At 39.8% G+C, this 20338-nt stretch overlaps 1 protein-coding gene across 1 annotated transcript in view; it reads left to right on the top strand.

Moving 5' to 3' along the window:
- The first annotated feature begins 1431 nt into the window (after nucleotides 1-1431).
- Nucleotides 1432-20338, top strand: part of LAMB4 (laminin subunit beta 4) — a 106375-nt gene continuing 87468 nt past the window's right edge. The window contains exons 1-9 of the mRNA XM_058297165.1: nucleotides 1432-1486; nucleotides 8164-8321; nucleotides 11400-11535; nucleotides 14169-14242; nucleotides 15260-15448; nucleotides 16277-16340; nucleotides 16507-16721; nucleotides 18173-18293; nucleotides 19578-19766. Of these exons, the coding sequence (XP_058153148.1) occupies nucleotides 1453-1486; nucleotides 8164-8321; nucleotides 11400-11535; nucleotides 14169-14242; nucleotides 15260-15448; nucleotides 16277-16340; nucleotides 16507-16721; nucleotides 18173-18293; nucleotides 19578-19766 (1180 nt within the window). The 5' untranslated portion in view covers nucleotides 1432-1452. The remainder of the gene's footprint in view (nucleotides 1487-8163; nucleotides 8322-11399; nucleotides 11536-14168; nucleotides 14243-15259; nucleotides 15449-16276; nucleotides 16341-16506; nucleotides 16722-18172; nucleotides 18294-19577; nucleotides 19767-20338) is intronic.

Genomic DNA, 20338 nt, shown 5'->3' with positions numbered 1-20338 from the left:
ACAATGATGGGTAAGCAGTGATAACTGTTTAAGGGTTCCCAGTTTTCTTTTGCGGGTGATGAAAATGTTTTAAAATTAGAATTCATTTCTGTGAATATATTAAATATACTTAAAACCACAGAATTGAATACCTTAATGGTGAATTTTATGGTATGTGAATTATATCTCAAAACGGCTGTTATTTTAAAATAAGCAGAATATACTTTATGCCCTCAGAAAGATAATAAAATACCCTGACCCTCAACTTGGCAGCCTGGACCTATAATGTATAACTTAGGGACTACCTGGTTCACAGACAGTTAAGAATGCACCGCCAAAAATTAGGTCCTCAATAAGCGTTAAGTGCCCTGCCTGGAAGCAGCAGCACAGATCTTCTTGTTTCTTAGGACAAACTTGAGCACATGTCAGAGTCAGCTTGAGGGCAGAATGGTGGGCTCCACACCCAGAGTTTCTGAATCATTAGGTCCTGGGCCGGGGCCCAAGAATTTATGTTTCTAACAAGCTCCCAGGTGATGCTTATGCTAATAATCCTGTAGGGAAACCAACCATCTGCGTTTGTGGAGTGGGATCCTGGGACCCAAGACTTTTGGTGAAGTCCCAGGCAAGGTGGAATGAATTGGTCACCTAAATCAATCCAGAGACCACACTTTGAGAACCAATGTTTAAAGAGAGAAGATAAAATAAGCTTGATGAGAATTTGGCTTTAAAGGGTAAGACAAGGAGGAATCAAGGATGACCTGCAGGTAGATCCATGATTATGCCAGTGGGTCCCAAACTTTTCTGCACATTGGAATCACCTGGAATCCTTAAACCATACTGATGCTGGGGCCCACCCCCACATATTCAGGTTCCGCTGGTAAGGAATGTGAGCCGGGCAATGGGGATTTTAAAAGCTCCCCAGGCGATTCAAATGTGCAGCAAAGGTTGGCAACACTGAGTTATGCCCTCTCACAAAGGAATCGAGGGGGAAAGAAAAGTAGGTGTTTTAGATGCCAGAGAATGAACCATCAGGGGTTCTTAACCCTGACTACATACCAGCTATCAGACGGGGGTGTGGGTGAGGAGGGGGCGCTTTAAACACACTGACCCCTGGGCCCCCTCCCAGAGATTCAGATTTAATAGGGCTGGGCAGGGCCTGAGCACTGGGAGGTTTTTAAATCTCCCCAGGTGATTCTAAGGAAATTATATTCCCACAAATTATTGATATCAAAACTTGAAAAACATTAATAGCAAGCTGTATTTTTATTTATAAACATTTTATACACTCATCGTTTTAAAGGACTGAGTAGTGTCTGTTTTGTGGCCCTGAAAGGTAAGAACCATCAGACGAACTTGAGGACTTATAAATACTATGTAATGACGTTAATTATTGACTATCATTGAACGACTTTAACTTTCTAAAATTTTATTTTAACCTAGCAGAATTGAACTTCATCATTTCCTGATAAAAGAATGCAATTTCAACTGACCATTTTTTTGCACCTTGGTGAGTACTAATTGTCAAAATCTATTTCCTGCTTGTATTGAATTCTCTTAAAACATTTAATAGAAATAATTTCTAAACATAGCCACTTCTTTTATACTGCTGTATATTTATAGAGCTATTCTCTTGTATAATTGTGTCAAGCAACTAGAACTTCCTCTCAAACATGTTTAGTATCCACACACAGGTATTTCTTGCACCCTTCAATGGAAAGTTACTAGCAGAAATGCTAGTAAAATATTTTCAGATTCTTAATTTACAAATATAATGTATTTTATTTTTTTAAATAGCTGTGCTTTGAAAGTAGCACTTGTCCCAATGCTGAGTTCTTAAGAAGATTTTATAGGCAAAATTCCCTCTTCTCAGTAAGCAGCAGCCCTGAGCTAAAAGCTAAATTCTCCACAGCTCTGCTGTCTTTAATAAGCAGAGCATAATTTGCATTAGTCATAGAGATGATGTTTCTGATAATTATTCTCTTTGATGGTGACTTTTCTCTACCTGCAGCAGGTCTGCCTTTGGCTACTGAATACAAACGAAATTGCTTAGAATCTTCTCTTCAAAGATACAGTTTCTTCACTTAAGCAAACTTTAAGACTCTCAACATTTGTAATTTTGCCATTTCCCCCTGAAGTAATTTCCCAATTAGATTTGCTGGTAGTGGAAAAAAGAAGAATGGCTCTAGATGGTAAGCTGCTTGTTCCTTCTCTGTCTGAAATTTCCTGCCTCGAAGGGGCAAGCCACAAGCCAGGGGGAGCAGAGACTTGTGATCCAGATGGAGCCCCCTGTTTATACCTCACACCCCCGGACCCTGGGACTTAGAGCTGGCCTCCGATAGTCAAAGAGTTGGTGCAATCTACATCTGCCCTGAAAGCAGCCAAAATCAGGAGGGACCCCTGAGAGTCACTGCACCTTCTCCCCAACCTCTAGAGGATACCTTACACCTTCTAAAAGTTCTCACCCATTCTGTCTTTCCCCAGAGAGTCTTCCAGCCAGGGACCCTTCTCTCTGCAGGGAAGATCTTCAAATTAAATCAGCTTGAACAGAAAAGGTCTCACTGGAATACATCCTGAATTTCTAAACCTAAATTTGCCCTGATCTACTCCAAATCTCTATGGCTGCCCAGGGTCAAACTACCAGCCAGAAAATGCCCAAGCTGATGATGGGTGGTTAAAAATTACATATACGATATAATGAAAAAAAAAATGCTAAGGCCTATTTAAGCACATTATCCTGCATTTTGACTGAGAAAGATAAGGAGAAAGAATCATTAAAAAATGCATTGGCCCAGTAGGTTTTGGGAACTGGATGCAAAATGCAAACCTTGTCTTACATGCATTCTTTACATTTTTTCTTACCTGTAATAATTGAATATATGTGTGCATAAATAAATAGATGTGTGTATTTACAGCCTCTAAAACTTTGACATGATATCTAAAGTGGAAACATACGCATTTAAGAAAATTAATATAACAATATACCAAATAATTAAATAGAAATTATGAAATAATTTCTACAAATGATCCTTCCCTTTATAGAAGAATTTACTCCAGGTTTTCTTTAACTGACCAGATGTCCTAAATTCCTTTTTTTTTTTTTTTTTTTTTTTTTTGAGCTATCGGGGGCCAGGGATTGAACTCAGGACCCTGTATGTGAGAAGTCGGCACTCACCCACTGAGCCACATTGGCTTCCTGGAGTTGATTTTTTTCATTTGTTTTACTTGTTTTTTTTTTTTTTAGGAGGCATCAGGAACTGAAACTGGGACCTCCCGTGTGGGAGGCGGGCACTCAACTTCTTGAGCCACACCCACTCCCATACATCCTTTTTTTTTATTTATCCGCCGCCCCCCCCCCCCAGCAGCTTGCTTGTTGTCTGCTCTGTGTCCATTCACTGTGCAGTCTTCTGTGTTTTTTTGCTTGTCTCCCTTTTTTGTTGCATCATCTTGCTGAGTTGGCTCTTGGTGGCGCTGGTGGGCCGGGCAGCACTCGGTGGCACTGGCGGGCGAACTTGCCTTCACGTGGAGGCCCCAGGACACGAACCCAGGGCCTCCCACATGGTAGATGGGAGCCCAAGTGATTGAGCCACAGATACTCCCCAATAAATTCATTTTTAATAAGATTCTGTCTTCAAGTTGTAGGTCAATTTTTAAGGAACACATTTATTGTATAAAAATTTAAAAATGTGTATTCCTTGAATCAACTCTAACTTATTTGCTAATGTGACAATCTGGCGTTAAAATCTTCTGCCTAGGTAGGATATTGCTGACTCTATGTTCAGGCATGAAGCCTCAAATGATTACATTTCTAGGCACTTTGGCCAAGTGTTTGAGAACAGAAGTTCATATTTCCACTTACATTATTACATTTCCCCAAGTACTGGAATAGTTTTATATCTCAAAAGTACATATCTGATCAGAACAAGTTTGGCCAAGTCATGTTATAAAAACATGATAAATCTCTAAGACAATTCCCATAAAATAATTCAGGATGGAACTTGTCTAAGAGGGTAAATCCCTAGAAGACAAGTCTCAGTTAATCCACATGTAGCATCTGCAAACATTTGTACTTAACTTTGTTTTAAAAACCTTCTATCAGAGTTTAAACTTCTGAATAATCATTTATCCTTGATGCAAATTCTAGGAAATGAAAGGAAAACTGGATTTGAATTATTGTGTGAATAAAAGAAAAAAATCCAGCTGTAGAATTTATTATCTATATATGTTTCCTGCCTGACAGTAAACACAAAATGACCAGATTAATAGAATAGTTCATATGGGGAATATATACATAAAAGAAAGAACATTATTTTTTAACAACCTATATTGTTGGAGGGCAAGTTATGGAAAAGAAACCCATTAGATGTGAAACAGTCTCATGAAAAAAATTCTTTATATTTTTTACAATTGAAGAAACTGGAAGAGAAACCAAATTTATTTCATAGTATGCTCTTTATATTTTATTAAAGGCCTAACCCTCTTACTACTGTCTGCTGAAATGAGGGTGTGGCATAAAATTTCATGTCTCACGGGAAAAGTGTCTGAACAGGTGGAACATTTCATGTGTGCATTATTTCAGAGTGTGGCATTTACTTGGCTCACCATCCAGAGGCTATTGTGGTGTGTGTGTGTGTGTGTGTGTGTATACACATGTTTTAGGGGATTATCTTTTTAAATTTTTTTTTTACTTTTTACTTTTTATTTTGAGATAATTTTAGGTCTACTTTCAATTATAAGAAATAATACCGAGATAACCAATAACCCATATACTCCTTCCTCAATTTCCCCCAGTGGGAATATCTTGCATACCTACAGTAAAATATCACAACCAGGAAATTGGCATTGATATTATCCAGTGACCGTATTCAGATTTCCCCAGTTTCCCAGGCACTCATTTAAGTGTGTGTATTTAATGCTGTATACAGTTTTATCCCACGTGTTGATTTGTGCCGCCACCACCGCAATGAAGATGCAGAACAGTTCCATCCCCTCAAGGATCCTTCATGCTACCGTTTCATAGCCAGCCTATGCCCTTCCATCCTTGCTTCCCTAACCCCTGACAACCACTGATTTATTCTCCTTCTCTATAATATCGTCATTTCAAGGAAGTGGTATAAATGGAATTATGCAGTATACAACCTTTAGAGATTGACATTTTTTATTCAGCATAATTCCCTTAAGAGCCATCCAAGTAGTTGTGCTTCGACATTCCTTCGATTTTAATATACTCAGTACTACTGCTGAGTAGGATTCCAATGTGTGACTGTGCCATAGTTTGTTTCACCGTTCACTCATGGAAGGGCCTCTGGGTTGTTTTCAGTTTTGGGCTATTACAAATAAAGATGCTCTGAACATTCATATACAGGTTTTTGTGTGAACCTAAGTTTTAATTACTGGGAGGAATGCCCAAGAGGCCAAGTATTGGGTTGTAACAATAAGCATGTGTTTAGTTTTATAAGAAACTGCATGTGCTTTTCCAGAGTGGCATGTCCATATTACATTCCCACCAGCAACAAAAGCGCACTTCAGTTTCTCCAGATCCTCACCAGTATCTGGTATTATCACTATTTTTCATTTTTGTCATTCTGATAGGTATGTAATGATATCTCATTGTGGTTTTAATTTTAACTTCCTTAATGACTAGTTATGCTAAATGTCTTTTCTTGAGCTTATTTGCCATCCATATATCTTCTTTAGTCTGTTCATTTCTTTGCCACTTTCTAATTGCACAGTTTTTTTACCATTGAGATTTGTGAGCTCTTTTTAAATTCTAAATAGAAGTCATTTGTTGAATATGTGATTTGCAATTATTTTCTCCAAATCTCTATCTTTTCCTTTCACCTTTTCACAGGGTCTTTCTTAGAGTAAAAGTTTTTTTTTTTTAATTTTGATAAGTTCCAATTTATCAATTTTTCCTTTTATGGTAAAATCTAGTTTCCTTTTGTTGTCAAATCTAAGGACTCTTTGCCTGATCCTAAGTCTCAAAGATTTTCTCCTATAGTTTATTGGAGTTGTATAATTTTATGTTCATGTTTATATAAGATGTGAGATTTTGGTTGCAGGTCTTTTTTTTTTTTTTTTTTGCCTATGGATATCCAATTGCTCTAGTACCATTTATTGAAAAGGTTATCTTTCTTTCATTGAATTGCTTTTGCACTTTTGTAAAATATGAATTGGACATATTTGTGTAGCTCTAGTTCTGAGTTCTCTAATCTATTGCATTGACCTATGTGGTACCCCTCCACCATTACTCTGTCTAGTTTACTGTAGCTCTATAGTAAGCCTTAACATCAGGTGGATAGATTACTTCTCCTTTATTCTTCTTTTTCAAAGTAAAATGTTTTAGCTATTTTAGTTCCTGTACCTTACTATTTATAGGTTATTTTATTTCCTCAGTTACCATGTCTATAATATGTATCACAATTAAGAGAAACTTGTGCCTAGATTTTGGCCTTGGAGCCAAAAGGATTCTAACCTTTTAATTGAATTTAAAATAATATTATTCTTTCCTGTTCAAATATACTTCCACCCCACACCCCCACATGGCTCCCTTGTCTGTCTGGTCCTTGTCTGCTTGCTGTGTCCACTCGACTTCTTTAGGAGTAACCAAGAACTGAACCCCGGACCTCCCACATGGAAAGTGAATGCCCAAGTGCTTGAGTCACATCTGCTCCCTGCTCGTTTTTGTCTGCTCATTTTTGTTAGCTCATGTATCAGAACATCATCTTTAAGAGGCATCGGGAACCAAACCCAGGACCTCCCCTATGGGAAGTGGGAACCCAACTGCTTGAGCCATATCTGCTCTCCTCAAATATACTTTTTAAAAGAAGAAATACAATGAATTCTCTAAATATCTAGGAGTAAAAGAATTAGAGTAGACTCTGATTATATGTGCTGTTAACAGGTATACTAACTTTATACCTTCATCCAGTGAGTCTATTTTGATTTATTTAATCTTCCAGACAATAAACAAATCTATTAATATGCCATAGGTTACAGAAATGTAATACTATCACTTAGTGGAGTAAAATCTGCAGGCAAGGAATAGTTCACCCCACATTCACATAAAGAAATTTAGTATTTCAACTCAGAATGGTTTGAATGTTCATCTGCACACAGAATTTCCTTTTTTGTTCCTCCTTTTGTCTAGTTCAGTTGTTGCCAAACATTGTTTGTGTACCCAGAACCATGTATACTGTACTATATGAGCAACATAGAGAAATTTCTAGTTATTTGGTTACATGTGATTTATACCTTAAATCAACTCCCAAAATTTAATTTAAACCAAGTTTTAAAACTGAGATTTCAGGACATTATTTCAAAGACTATATAGGAAAAGTAAAGTGGATTGTCGAGTTGAAAACTGAGATGGATTGTCCCTGCAATGATCATATCTCACTTGTGGCCGAATTCCTTTGTGACAGATCTGTTGGTCAGCCAGTGTCCTGGGCTAAGTGCATCACATCAGAGTGGAACTCATCTCACCTTATTCCAAGGGGGCATGATCTGTTCCATAGTGTATTGTAACCCAACAATCCAGGTTATAAAGGGGTTCGACTGAATTAACATATTTTAAGAGAAAATGATTCCCCAGGTCTCCCTTGGGGAATAAATTCAATTCTCTAATTTATTTTGTACAGGTAAGGACAATAGGCATAGCAAGCAGGATTAGGATTCTCCTTCTATTTGTCTATATATTAGTCTTTATTGCTGAAATGACACCTATAAAGAATTGCCAGTAAATAGGGAGCTGTCTCCAATCAGGTTCCCCACAAGCAGAACCTGAGACAGGGAAGTGTGCAAGTGAGTAACTGAAGGAGTATCAAGGAGTAAGAGTGGGAGGTAAGGGGAGACAGCAGGATGCGGGTCCACTGGAGTCAGAGATTCAGCCCGATCCCAGAATTGATCGCAGCCTGAAGCAGCGGGGCACCTCGTGTCCCCCAGGCATTGGCCACAGGCTGCCCCAGGTGAGGACGGGGAATGCAGATGCTGTAACCTCACAGGCCAGGTGATGTTCATCAGGAGAGGGGACCCAACGGTATCCACTGCCAGGTGTTAATGATCTACACAACTGGTATTGAAAATAAACAGACTGTTCCCTTTCCAACCTAACCAGGTGCTTCTTCAGATCTTGTGTTGCGCTAGGCCAGGCTGTCTTGCTATGTGGCTGTTTCTCTTGTGTTAAAGGGTTGCTCAGTTACTCAAAAGCTCAAGATAAATGCAGCGGGCGTGCCTGTCATCCTACCTCTGGCAATCTCCTTGTGGGCCGCAGCGGTCAGCTGACTGCTTCTTCTACCTGCGGGCTGAAGGGAGCCCAGAAATACTGCATCCTCAGCTACCTGGAGGTGGGTTGGCTCTGTTTCCTTGTGGGACACTGTTTAACCAGTGATATATATTTTTCCAAGTGCATCTTGGAAAAGCATAAAGAAGGAGACAGTACTTCTTCCTGAACAAAGGAGACACGGGTAATATAATTCAAAGTGCAGGAAATCTTGACAACCCAGGAAATAGAAAGATCTGCTTAATTTATATTTCTGATGACATTTAAGACAGAAAAGCCATTCGATGGGAGATTACTATCAAATCTCCTAGTCTGTTTAGCTACCTTAATGACTTTGATAGAATGGGCAAAATTGACTCAGTGACAATCAAAGATCCCTCAGGGCCTCAAGGCTATACACTGAACATGAGTTCTCATTATTCTGCCTTAAATATAGACAGAGGTGTATACAACTTTGAATTCATTGTAAACCGACCCCACAATATACCACATGGAAATTGTATTGTTTCCATAAATTTCCAGTGTGAATGTATTTTGTGCCATTAGTTTTTTTCTCTTACAGAACAGTTTTGTAAAAAGGACTAGAATCCTTACAGTGTTTTGGTTTTTTTTTCTTCCCTATGCCCTTGGAACAGAACAAGCATCTAAGGTCATGTGGGTATCCTACCTGCTGAAAAGCTTGCGGCAGTCACGTCAACCACTTAATGAGAGGATGTGCAGGAAGGAAGTTGGACATAAGCCTAATGATAGTGACCCAGGCTTTTCCATGTATTGTTCATTTAAGGCAACTTTAAGTCTCTGGGAAATGCTTTGTATCCTAATTGGTTTCTAGTAAAGGATGAGGATTATAAATAAGTGGAGACAATGCTTGGGAGCTTTAGTGCCATTGTAAGTTTGGGAAGAAAGCAAATTATCTACATGTGCTGGAAAATTGCACACGGAAGTTTTGCACAACTCTGGGCCAGGTGGAATAGATGGCCCTTCAGGTGACTTTATGAATTTCAGGTTCACTGGACAGAAGAAGTGATTTTTAACTCTAATATTAGAAACTTTCCAGCACTAGCATCACCCATCTTGTTCTTTATCCACTGCTAACTGTTGTCATGAGCCACCATATTCTGACAATAATTCAATAGTGGGGTTCCTATATCTCAAAGCTACATCACCAAAAACAGAAATAACTCAAACTTCAGAGGCTTCTTTTATCTAGAGAATCACAGAGCTCTTAGAAATCTTAGAGTGGAAACAACCTCAAAATATCTTCAGGCTCACCAAATATAGGTATGACTACAAGTACTAGACTAGATAAGAATTCATGCAGCATGGAGGATGATTTTTTTAATCCTTTATCTTCCAAAGTGCTACCAACCAAAATGTTTCTTTGGAAGCTTCAAGTCAACAGAGACCCATAATATTCCCTAAGTTGGGGCTCTACATCTAGTAGATACACAAAAGCATCCTCTGTGGCTGGTCCCATCAATTTTATGCTTTTAAAATATTTATAGAAAAATGACTAACGAGCCCTGAAGTTAATTAAACATTTTTCCCTTGGACTCATTTGGTGGAACCACAGGGCTTTTGTTATTCTTTTAGGACAGGTCTGGGGCAAGCCTTCAAAAATGCAGAATTGTTCTAGCTTCCCTTGCTCCTTAATTTTGAAAGGTTACTTTGGTTTTCTCCAATTATAAGGCATTTGGTAGCCAATGATTTATAACATGCATTGTTTATATGGATCTCTTGAATGGCTGGTTTACTCTGACAAGCTCCAGCTGAAACAACTGTTAAAATCATACATTCATGTGATAAATTTTATTGAGCTTCTACTATGTGCCAGGCATTATTGCAGGTAATGGGGATACAGCTCTAAACATAACAAAGTCCTTGCTTTCATTCAGCTTAAATGGTAATGATGGAGACAGAAAATAAACCAACAACTATATAATATAGTCTCAGGTAGTGATAAAGGCTTAGAAAATATATAAACCAGGACAAAGGGATAGAGAGTGGCAGAAGGCTGAGTAGGTAGGGAACTGATAGTATTTTAGTTAGAGTAGTCAAGGAAGGTCTTTCTGAGATAAAGCCATTTAAACTGAGACCTGGAAGAAGTGAGGGAGCAAGAGATAAGAACATTCTGGAGGGGGAACAGCTTGTACAAAATCTTAAGGCAGGAGGGTTCTCAGTGTGCTCTGGAAACAGCAAGAAGCAAATGTGGCCAGAGCCATGTGAATGTGGGAAGACAGGTAGAGGCAAAGGCAGGCACCACATTGGGCCTTAGAAGCTGTGGTAGGTACATATAGTCAAACACTCACCTTGTACCTTCAGCACTTTATGCTGTTGTGGGCAACTTCCAATGCAGAGGGTTGGAAATAGTCCCTGCTTCCTAGGAGCTTAGTAAAATGCCCTTCAGGGTCCAGCACATATTAGCCAGGATCAAGTGTGCAGGCCATTGGCAGTCCTTTGGAAATCTTTGGAGAGCTCCTTAGGAGTTTTAGGAACTGCTACTAAATTAAGCAAGCTCACAGGCCAATCTTGGCTGTCGTAACATTTGAAAAAGCATCCTAAGCAAAATGAATTCCAGTTCACTGAAAACCTTCTAGCCTATGAGACAAGAAGGTGAGAGCCTCTCTGTTGTACACTCTAAAAATGTTTTATAAAACTCACATGTGTAACGGAAAGACTTTTATAAAATATTTTCTGCCAAAAACTCTGTCAGTAAAATCTGAGATAGAAAGGTAACTGTTGCAGATAACCTAGTAGCCAATTCTTTGATTTTTTTACCAAATATACCTCTTTTTTTAATGTAAGAAAGTAATTTTAACTCAAAAAATATATCCTAATTATTTTTGCACAGTTTAAAATAACTTCCAAATCATCTGCTCTTATATGAAAAAATTAGTTACACATAAATGTGTGGTTTTGCCCCCAAATGAGTAAATTTATAAAATTTCTTGGTCATATTTAAATTTAGTTTGTAATTGTATTTAAGCATCTATTGATGGAAAAATGGGTGTCTTGTTATTTCCTTTGCTTTTTAATTTTAGCTGATTGAAAGACAAATAGTACAGCTTGTTTTCAAATTCAGATCAACAATAAGTAATTACAATTCTTTTTTTTTTTTCATTTTAACAATCGTTTTTTCTAGGGAGAACAAAAATGCTTTGTCTGTGACTCCAGATTTCCATATGATCCATATACCCAACCCAACAGCCATACCATTGAGAATGTAATCACAAGTTTTGAACCAGCTAGAGAAAAGAAATGGTGGCAATCGGAAAATGGTAAGATTAAGTTTCTTTCCAGTTTTTAATTTCTTCATATTTTAATAAAGCATCTTTCTCCCTGTATGATTTTAATAATGTCACAGCAAGGAATTATATTGGAATGCAACAGTATCCACCAAGAATGTAGAGCCTCATATTCTTAAAATGAAAAGTAATTTTCATTTTAAGAAAGAATATTTTCCTTTAGAGAAATAAAAGGTATTTTAAACATAAAACTCAGAACATTTCACTGTTTCCATGTGGGTGAAGAATACATCCATGCGTCCTTTTGTTCTTCTTAGTGGAAAACTAAGGAAGTTGATGGGCTGTTGGTAAATTAAGCCTAATATAAAACACACCATTGTAAATGGAATGAAAAATGCCAAAGGAAGTCAGAGTTAGCAACATGTGCTTTTTCCTTCTTCAACACATGTGAGAGGGAGAAAAAAGACAGTTCACTGTTGCAAGCCAAAGATTTTACCGTAAAAATTCAGTCGAAAGGGTAGTTGGCTACTGAATGAAGTTCTTTCCTTCCTGGATTTATGTCCTTCTTATTTATGAACAATTGTAATATTGAATCCCACACTGGTCCTGACCATCCCTATTTTCTAGACCCTCACTCTAAGTGTGGACTTGACCCAGGAACTCCTCATGTCCCACCCCTCCCATGGGCTTTATGTGTCTAAATGCATTCCATCCAGGTCAGAGTCGCCCAGTACAGGTTTGTCACTCATGGTGTCCTCTCTTCAACACTGGTCTGGAACTCTTTGATCCCAACCATCACATCTCTATATGTTACACCTTTGACTGTAATTCCCCTATTTTCCTCATACACCTAAACGCCATCTTGGGTATTATGATTTTACCCTTGTTCCCTAAACAATGTGGTTTAAGGAAAGTATAATATCAGACTTTTTTTTCTATCACATCCATTTGGCAAATATGATTGGTGTCTACGCAATATTATTTCATTTTGGATATTCTTGCTCTCTAGTTGGCATATTCTTAATGAGGCCAAGGTGATTTTTACCACAGTAGCTTATCTTTATTGATAAATGGTGCCCATTTTTGCTTAACATCTGTTTTGATCTGTTGTCCAGCATTTGTTCCATGTCTCCGCACAAAGGGAATGTCCCCACTTTCAGAGTCAATTACATAGAATATGATTTCTCAACCAGGCATTTCAGAGAAAGGAAAGTGGCTCTCCGTTGTAGAAAGGGATGGGAGCCCTTGACATTGTACCAAGCCTGGAACATGGCTGCCCTCTCAACAGCAGGCCATTCCCCCAGGTCATTTGGCCTAAAACTCTAAGCTGAACTCTTTGTCACTGTAGTAGTCCAGCCACTGTTCCCTAGAGCTATGCTGTCCAATACGGCTGAGACACAGCTAATCCAAATAGAGGTGTGCTGTCAGTATAAAAACACCTCAGATTTCTAAGACTTAGCTTGCAAAAAAGTAAAAAAAAGTATTACTAATGTTTTGATATTGATTGCATGTTAAAATGATAATGTTTTGATATATTGAGCTAAATACATTAAAGTCAATTTTGACAATTATCTTTAATTTTTTAAAATGTGGCTACTGGAAATTTTTAAAGTATGTATGTGACTTATTTCTATTGGACAGTGCTGCTCTAGACAAATCTGGGCCTCTACCATATCCACGATGTGCTGATCCTCCATGTGCACGCCAGAAATGGAGCGCAGCTAACTTGCTCAGGGCAAGGTCCTGGTTAGGATACTTCTGTCTTCTCCTTAGTCATAGACAAACCTACAGATACTCACTTCAAGGAGGAGATTTCAAGCTGTGCTTTATGCCAAGTAAAGTTCAAGTGACTGTTAGCAGCTGTTGGAAGAAAAGGGTGTATTGATTTTTACCATGCTATAGCTGGCTAGCTCATGTTTATCTGCAGTCAACACTTGAGTGCAAGGAAGTGAGCCATTGCTTTCTACCTATGGGAAATGTTCTGGAACCCCCTTGGAGGAAGAGCTGCCACACAGTGGGCACTGCCAGGGTAAAGCCCCTATTGTCCTCACATAGATCTTCTCGTGGGCACAGAGTGGCAGGGAACACCACTCCAAGAGAATGAAATCTGGTGATGTGATTTCATGTGATTTCAACTGGGTTTGATGGGAAGCGGACTTGGCCCAATGGATAGGGCATCTGCCTACCACATGGGAGGTCTGTGGTTCAAACCCAGGGCCTCTTTGACCCGTGTGGAGCTGGCCCATGAACAGTGCTGATGCGCGCAAGGAGTGCCGTGCCACGCAGGGGTGTCCCCTGTGTAGGGGAGCCCCACGCGCAAGGAGTGCGCCCCGTAAGGAGAGCCGCCCGGCATGAAAGAAAGTGCAACCTGCCCAAGAATGGCGCTGCACACATGGAGAGCTGATGCAACAAGATGACGCAACAAAAAGAAACACAGATTCCCAGTGCCACTGATAAGGATAGAAGCAGTCACAAAAGAACACACAGTGAATAGACACAGAGAGCAGACAAGTAGGGGGTGGGGGGGCGGAGAAATAAATAAAAAAATAAATCTTTAAAAAAAAATAAAATAAAAAGGTTTGATGACATATAAGCAGTGGCAGGGGTTTAATAGGATAATCAGGTCTCTCAACATCACTGATTTTCTTCTCTGGATTTTTCTTTAGGTCTTGATCATGTCAGCATCAGACTGGATCTAGAGGCATTGTTTCAATTCAGCCACCTTATATTGACCTTTAAGGTACAGATGTATAGACCGGCTGGCCCCTTCATCTACTTACAAAATGCTCACCATTTACCTGGTATTTCACTTCCTTGCTTCCTTGCAGAAGACAGAAAGCTTTGTAAATCCAGATTCAGACTTGATGTGTGTAGTTTTTTATCTTAAATGAAGAAAAATAATCTCCTTGTTAGTCAATGATTATATGATTAAGCAAACAATACATTCTTAGAGGACACAGTCAAAAGGAAAACTGTAAGCACTGAGGTAATAGGGGCCTTAAGAGCCAAAAGATAAATTTTAGGAGAAAAGGGCAGGGAAATTTGGACTGTGATTAAGAGGGGGAAAAAACTAAAGATTTTTTTACTAAAGTTAGATGCTAAAGCAAATTAATGTGCTTTAGTCATTCTTTAACATTCATCAGAATTCTAATTTCAGTCTAGTAGATGTCAGGGCAGATACTAGATTTTTAGTAATAAAAATGAAAAACATACCAGTCTTTGCCCTCAAAGACACGTTCTAGTCATGGGAACAAACATATAAATAGAAAACTACAATACAAAGTGATAAGGGTAGAAATAGAGTTATGCTTAGAATATTGGAGAAGTTAGTTCAGAGAGAACAACTCCGCTCTGGGGTGTCATGGTAAACTCCATGGTTCAGTGTTGAAGAATATGTAAGTGTTTGCTAGAAAAAAACATGCTACGCAAACAGAACCATGGACAAATTGCTATAAAATATTAATTACATTAGCTCTTTTGTTTGTATGCCATCTTTTGTTCTATCTTCAATTGTTATAATAATTGACATAGCCATAAATATTTAAAAAATGGAATTTGACTATAAGGACAAAGTATATGCTCACAAATACTTGCCCCCTTGGAAGGTGTTCTCAGTTTATTTATTGTATAATAGATTTTTTAAAGATACACATTAAATTTAAAATGAAGTGATATTTTAAAATATAAATATTCAACCTGAAGTGTGTAATAAAATCTACCTTGTGAAGCATTACAAGCTTACCTCATTTCTTCATAGACTTTTCGGCCTGCTGCAATGTTGGTTGAACGTTCCACAGACTATGGACACACGTGGAAAGTGTTCAAATATTTTGCAAAAGACTGTGCTGCTTCCTTTCCTGACATCACATCTGGTCAGGCCCAGGGAGTGGGAGACCTTGTTTGTGACTCCAAATATTCAGATGTTGAACCCTCAACTGGTGGTGAGGTAGCATTTCCTTCCTTGAATTTTTTTTATTTAAATTAAACTTTTAAATATATGGTTAATTTAGATTTTAAAAAATTTAGACAGTGTTTACCAAAGTACAACCTAAGCTGTTGGTTTTTTTAGGAATGAAAAGCACTTAATTGAAATGAGTTCTCAATTATCTCAAATACAGAGAAATAATAAATACCTTATAAGAAATAGTCCTGCAAAAAATTGTTCAGCTAACGGTGAGTGGGAGCTGAAATCCAGTCCACGCCCCACTCACAAGTCCGGGCACCCTGGCACGAGACACCCAGAAGAAAGTGTGCCCATTTCTCACCTTTGCAAAGGAGCCATCTTGGCTAAGGGCTGCCCTGGATCAGTGATCTCGTCCCCACACTATGTATACCACCATCCAGGCAAAGCCCATGACTGACAGAGGGTATTGATGGGAGTGGAACTGGAGGCCACTGTTTTATCAAGCAAAGCAGAGAGCACTGGTGACAGAAGGCAGCTCTAGAATTCCCTGCCAGCTCCAACTTGATGATGGCTTGCTTCTGACCCCATGACCCCTCCCCAACATAATTCAAGAGCCCCTGTCACAGATGGACCACTACTTCTGTTTATGTGGACCAGGTGTGCATAAAAGAGGCCAAAAAAAAAAGACTGCTTCATAACTTTCTCTTTCACTTTTGGGTACTTTTATTCATACAGTAACCCAAACAGTAATCTATATCCCAAATCTCCTGGAATGCAATGACTCAGCCTCTTATAAAGACAGGATCTCTCTAAGGGCATATTTGTGGGTATTTTGGGGGGCAAATAAATTTACTGACATTTATTTTACAGGTTGTTTTAAAAGTTTTGGATCCCAGCTTTGAAATAGAAAACCCTTACAGTCCCTACATCCAGGGTAGGAATTGTTTTATATTTTTAACATCAATGCCTTTTTAAAAATGTCACTGTAAGGACACCTAGTCCTTAGTGCAATTCTGCATGTAAAGGGGCTTTCAGTAAAGTGGGTACCTTGAACTGCTACAACCTAAATGTACATTGATTTATGGGTATCCTTTCTCTAGACCTTGTGACACTAACAAATCTGAGGATAAACTTTACCAAACTCCATACCCTGGGGGACACTTTGCTTGGAAGGAGACAAAATGATTCGCTCGATAAATACTACTATGCTCTGTATGAGATGGTTGTTCGGGGAAGCTGTTTTTGCAATGGCCACGCTAGTGAGTGTGGCCCTGCGCAGGAGGTGCGCGGAGATGTCTTCAGCCCTCCTGGAATGGTGAGTGACAAATCCACAGACTCACGTGGCTCTCCTACCCTCCCTTCACCGCCCTGATGCTGAATGGAGATCAGACGCTCTATGTGGGGACTGCAAATCAAAGTGCCAGCATTGTGCTGGGGCAGGTATCTTCCCACCTGGCTCAATAGGTCACCTAGGGGCATTCCCCTTTTCTAGCCAGAGGTGGATCCTGCCACATTCTGGGCATCATTGAATTAATAAGCAGAATTTATGATTTCAAGAGAGTCCACCATTCCCTCTCTTTCTTTTTTGTTTGTATTTTAGGGACTAGAGGTTGGTGGAGAGAAACCATAATTTCGCATTCATTCTCTCACAGAAATTTACTGAAGGTGTGTGAGACTGTGTGCTCATTGCCAAGGTGTTTCAGTAATATCTGATACCATAAAAACAGTCGGGAAACGGATTTGGCCCAGTGGTTAGGGCATCTGTCTACCACATGGGAGGTCCGCGGTTCAAGCCCCGGGCCTCCTTGACCCGTGTGGAGCTGGCCATGCGCAGCGCTGATGTGCGCAAGGAGTGCCCTGCCACGCAGGGGTGTCCCCCGCGTGGGGGAGCCCCACGCGCAAGGAGTGCGCCCCATAAGGAGAGCTGCCCAGCGCGAAAGAAAGTGCAGCCTGCCCAGGAATGGCGCTGCCCACACTTCCCGTGCCGCTGACGACAACAGAAGCGGACAAAGAAACAAGACGCAGCAAAAAGACACAGAGAACAGACAACCGGGGGAGGGGGGGAATTAAATAAATAAATCTTTAAAAAAAAAAAAAACAAAAAAAAAACGGTCAAGCAAAGTAATATTCTAACACTATGAATGTGCCTTCACACTGAAGAGCACTCCCAGTCTTGGGACTAGCCTTAAGAGATTGAGGCAGTAGAATTGTATTTTTATGGATATACTCAGAGAATGTGGCTACTAATAATTTAAAACTATTTATTAGGCATAATCCTATAAGGTTTGATGTTGAAACTGCTGCACCTTCAAACTCAGCTTTCTCTGTTGGAAACAGAGCTTCTCCCTTTGAATTTGGGCCATTTGGGGCATTTTGTGGAAATCCAACAGACACACACACCTATCTCCAGCATCTATGCCTTTTAAAATTTCCTATTTTCCTTTATGCTCCTAAACCACAACCCCACACACACACCTTCCCATGCAGTCCCTCATTTTCGTGAGGGCTGCAAAGTGTTTCTCTGAAACTAGAATTCAGAAATGTCCCTAAAATATATTGAGCATGTTTACTAAACATTTTAAATTTTTAAAAATTTAAATTCCAGTTAAGCAAATAAAAAGGTATACATGATTGAAATTGTAATTCACATATGGAAAACAAAGACCCAGAGAGGCTGCCGTGGCCTAGTATTTCATTTTCCATTAAAGAACCCCAGAGCCCTCAAAGATCAGCCCCCTCTACTGCTCTATTTCCCACACAACGCAGGTTCACAGTCAGTGCATCTGCCAGCACAACACGGAGGGCCCCAACTGTGAGCGATGCAAGGACTTCTTCCAGGACGCCCCGTGGAGGCCAGCTGAAGGCCCCCAGGACAGCACGTGCAGATGTGAGTGAAAATAAGTCCTGGGCACAGCTGAGGGTGCTCAGCATTTGCTTGTTCTGAAGATCATTTAGTTTGTTTCTATGGGCTGCAAGCAATAGAGGTGGTGAACCCGTGGCTCCCAGCTCCAATTTTGGCTTAAATTACCTCACATGGAAGAATCACAAAGTTCTCAGACCCTCACATAGAAAACTTTCATTGTAAAAATAGAACAGTATGCATGTTGTGTAGCACCTTTTCAGAGACGAGGACTAGGCGTGTAATGATAATATCATTGGGAATGATAGAACTCCCAGAATTTGGTGGGCACTAGATTCAGTACCGAGACCCCTATTATTTTCCTGAATAATCAGACATTCTATTAACCTGACCTTAACAGATAAGACTTTCATTGAGTTTGAAAGACTGTCGTAATTTTAATAAAATATTTTGGCTAAGAAGATTTTTTAATAACGTAATTGGTGCCTCTGAATTTTGATGAAATTCCAAACAAACTTGTTTTTTCAGTTTCTTTTCCCAGACTTGGAGAAAATAAGTTTTGAGAGAGTGAAAGGTCACTAGAAGGGCTCTAAGGGGGAAAAAAAATCCTGAGAGTCACAGTATACAAGATCCAGCAAAATGCAGTCTGAGGTTAAGCTGTTTATACAAAAATATCAGTCAGAAAGCATCAAGAAAACAAACTCCTCCAAACTGAGGGCCTTCTCCTCAGTTCCTCTGGTGGAGCCCCAGACGCAGGAAAAGGGCGTGCGCTGCCCCTCAGCCCCCGCCCGCGGAAGGGCGGCAGGAGTGGTCGGTTCTCCAGACTCCACCACCTGCTCTGCCGAAAACCAGCTTCTTTCCCTCTGCCAGGAGGAGGCGGAAAAGGACCCTTGGCGTGCTTTGCCAGCTCCAAAATCCTACCTGAGAATCGCAGTGCAAACAAAATTTGATGCAAAAAACTTAAATTTACAAAACCTGTATCACTAAAAGTATTCTTGATCGAACAAGATTGCACTGTAGGGCTTCTAGATCACGCAGGGGACTTATTTCAGTTTACTTGATTTTTCAGAAGATGACATATTAAACATTTCAGAAACACATTTTCTTGAGAGCATATGATCAGAATCAGTACTAAAAAGATCCTTGAAAGCACCTATTTTAACCTGCATACTTGGTGTATATATAAAATAATATATAAAAAAGGCGTAGTGGCTGAAAAACGTCGAGGATTAGAAAATGCAACGATTAATTCCCGCTCAGTGATCCAGAGACCACAGCAAGTCTCTCAGTAACGCTCCTCTCGTTTCTCAGCTTGTAACTGCAACAGCCACTCGGAGCGCTGTCACTTCGACATGGCCGTGTACCTGGCGGGCGGTGGCCTCAGCGGGGGCGTGTGTGAGGACTGCCAGCACAACACCGAGGGGCAGCACTGCGAGCGCTGCACACGCTTTTTCTACAGGGACCCGGTCAAGGCCATCTCGGATCCTTACGCGTGCATTCGTGAGTCCCAGCCTCCGACCCGATCCCTTCCCCTTGTTTGAGCAAATTCTGATGGACAGCAGGTGGAAGAAAAAGTTCTTCTAGAAATAATTTCAGTGTTCAGCATTCCAAATACCAAAAAAAAACTATAAAACCTCTTGGAATACTTGAACATGGGAAGGTTTTTGTATTTTCCATTAAATTGTGATACTTTTCAGATCTAAGTATAATCAAGTAAATATTTTAGTAAATACATATATTTTTAAAATTCTGATGGACAGGTCTGGCCTGGGTTGTCAGATCCTGACTCTACCTAATAGCATCTCCAAACTGCCCTATGTTGGGAAAAGGGAGACTGCAAAAACACTTCAGCTTTAAAATCTTTTCTTTCTCCAAACAATTTGGGCCAAATAATCCAGTTTGTCCTGGTAGTCTTGTAGCAGGTGAGTCAGGAAATTATTCTAGCTTCAAACAGAAGGGACAGATGGTTTCAGAAGATGCAACAGAGAGTCTGGGTATCCTGGAAGGTGGTTCAGGGAAGTGGCTAAAGTAGTAAAACTGGCTAAAACATGTGACTCTAGACAATTCATTTT

The sequence above is a fragment of the Dasypus novemcinctus genome, chromosome 5 (genome assembly GCF_030445035.2).
Source record: "Dasypus novemcinctus isolate mDasNov1 chromosome 5, mDasNov1.1.hap2, whole genome shotgun sequence".
In the NCBI taxonomy this organism is placed as follows: domain Eukaryota; kingdom Metazoa; phylum Chordata; class Mammalia; order Cingulata; family Dasypodidae; genus Dasypus; species Dasypus novemcinctus.
The sequence above is the reverse complement of the archived record's forward strand: the minus strand, read 5'-3'. Positions and strand labels throughout refer to the sequence as shown.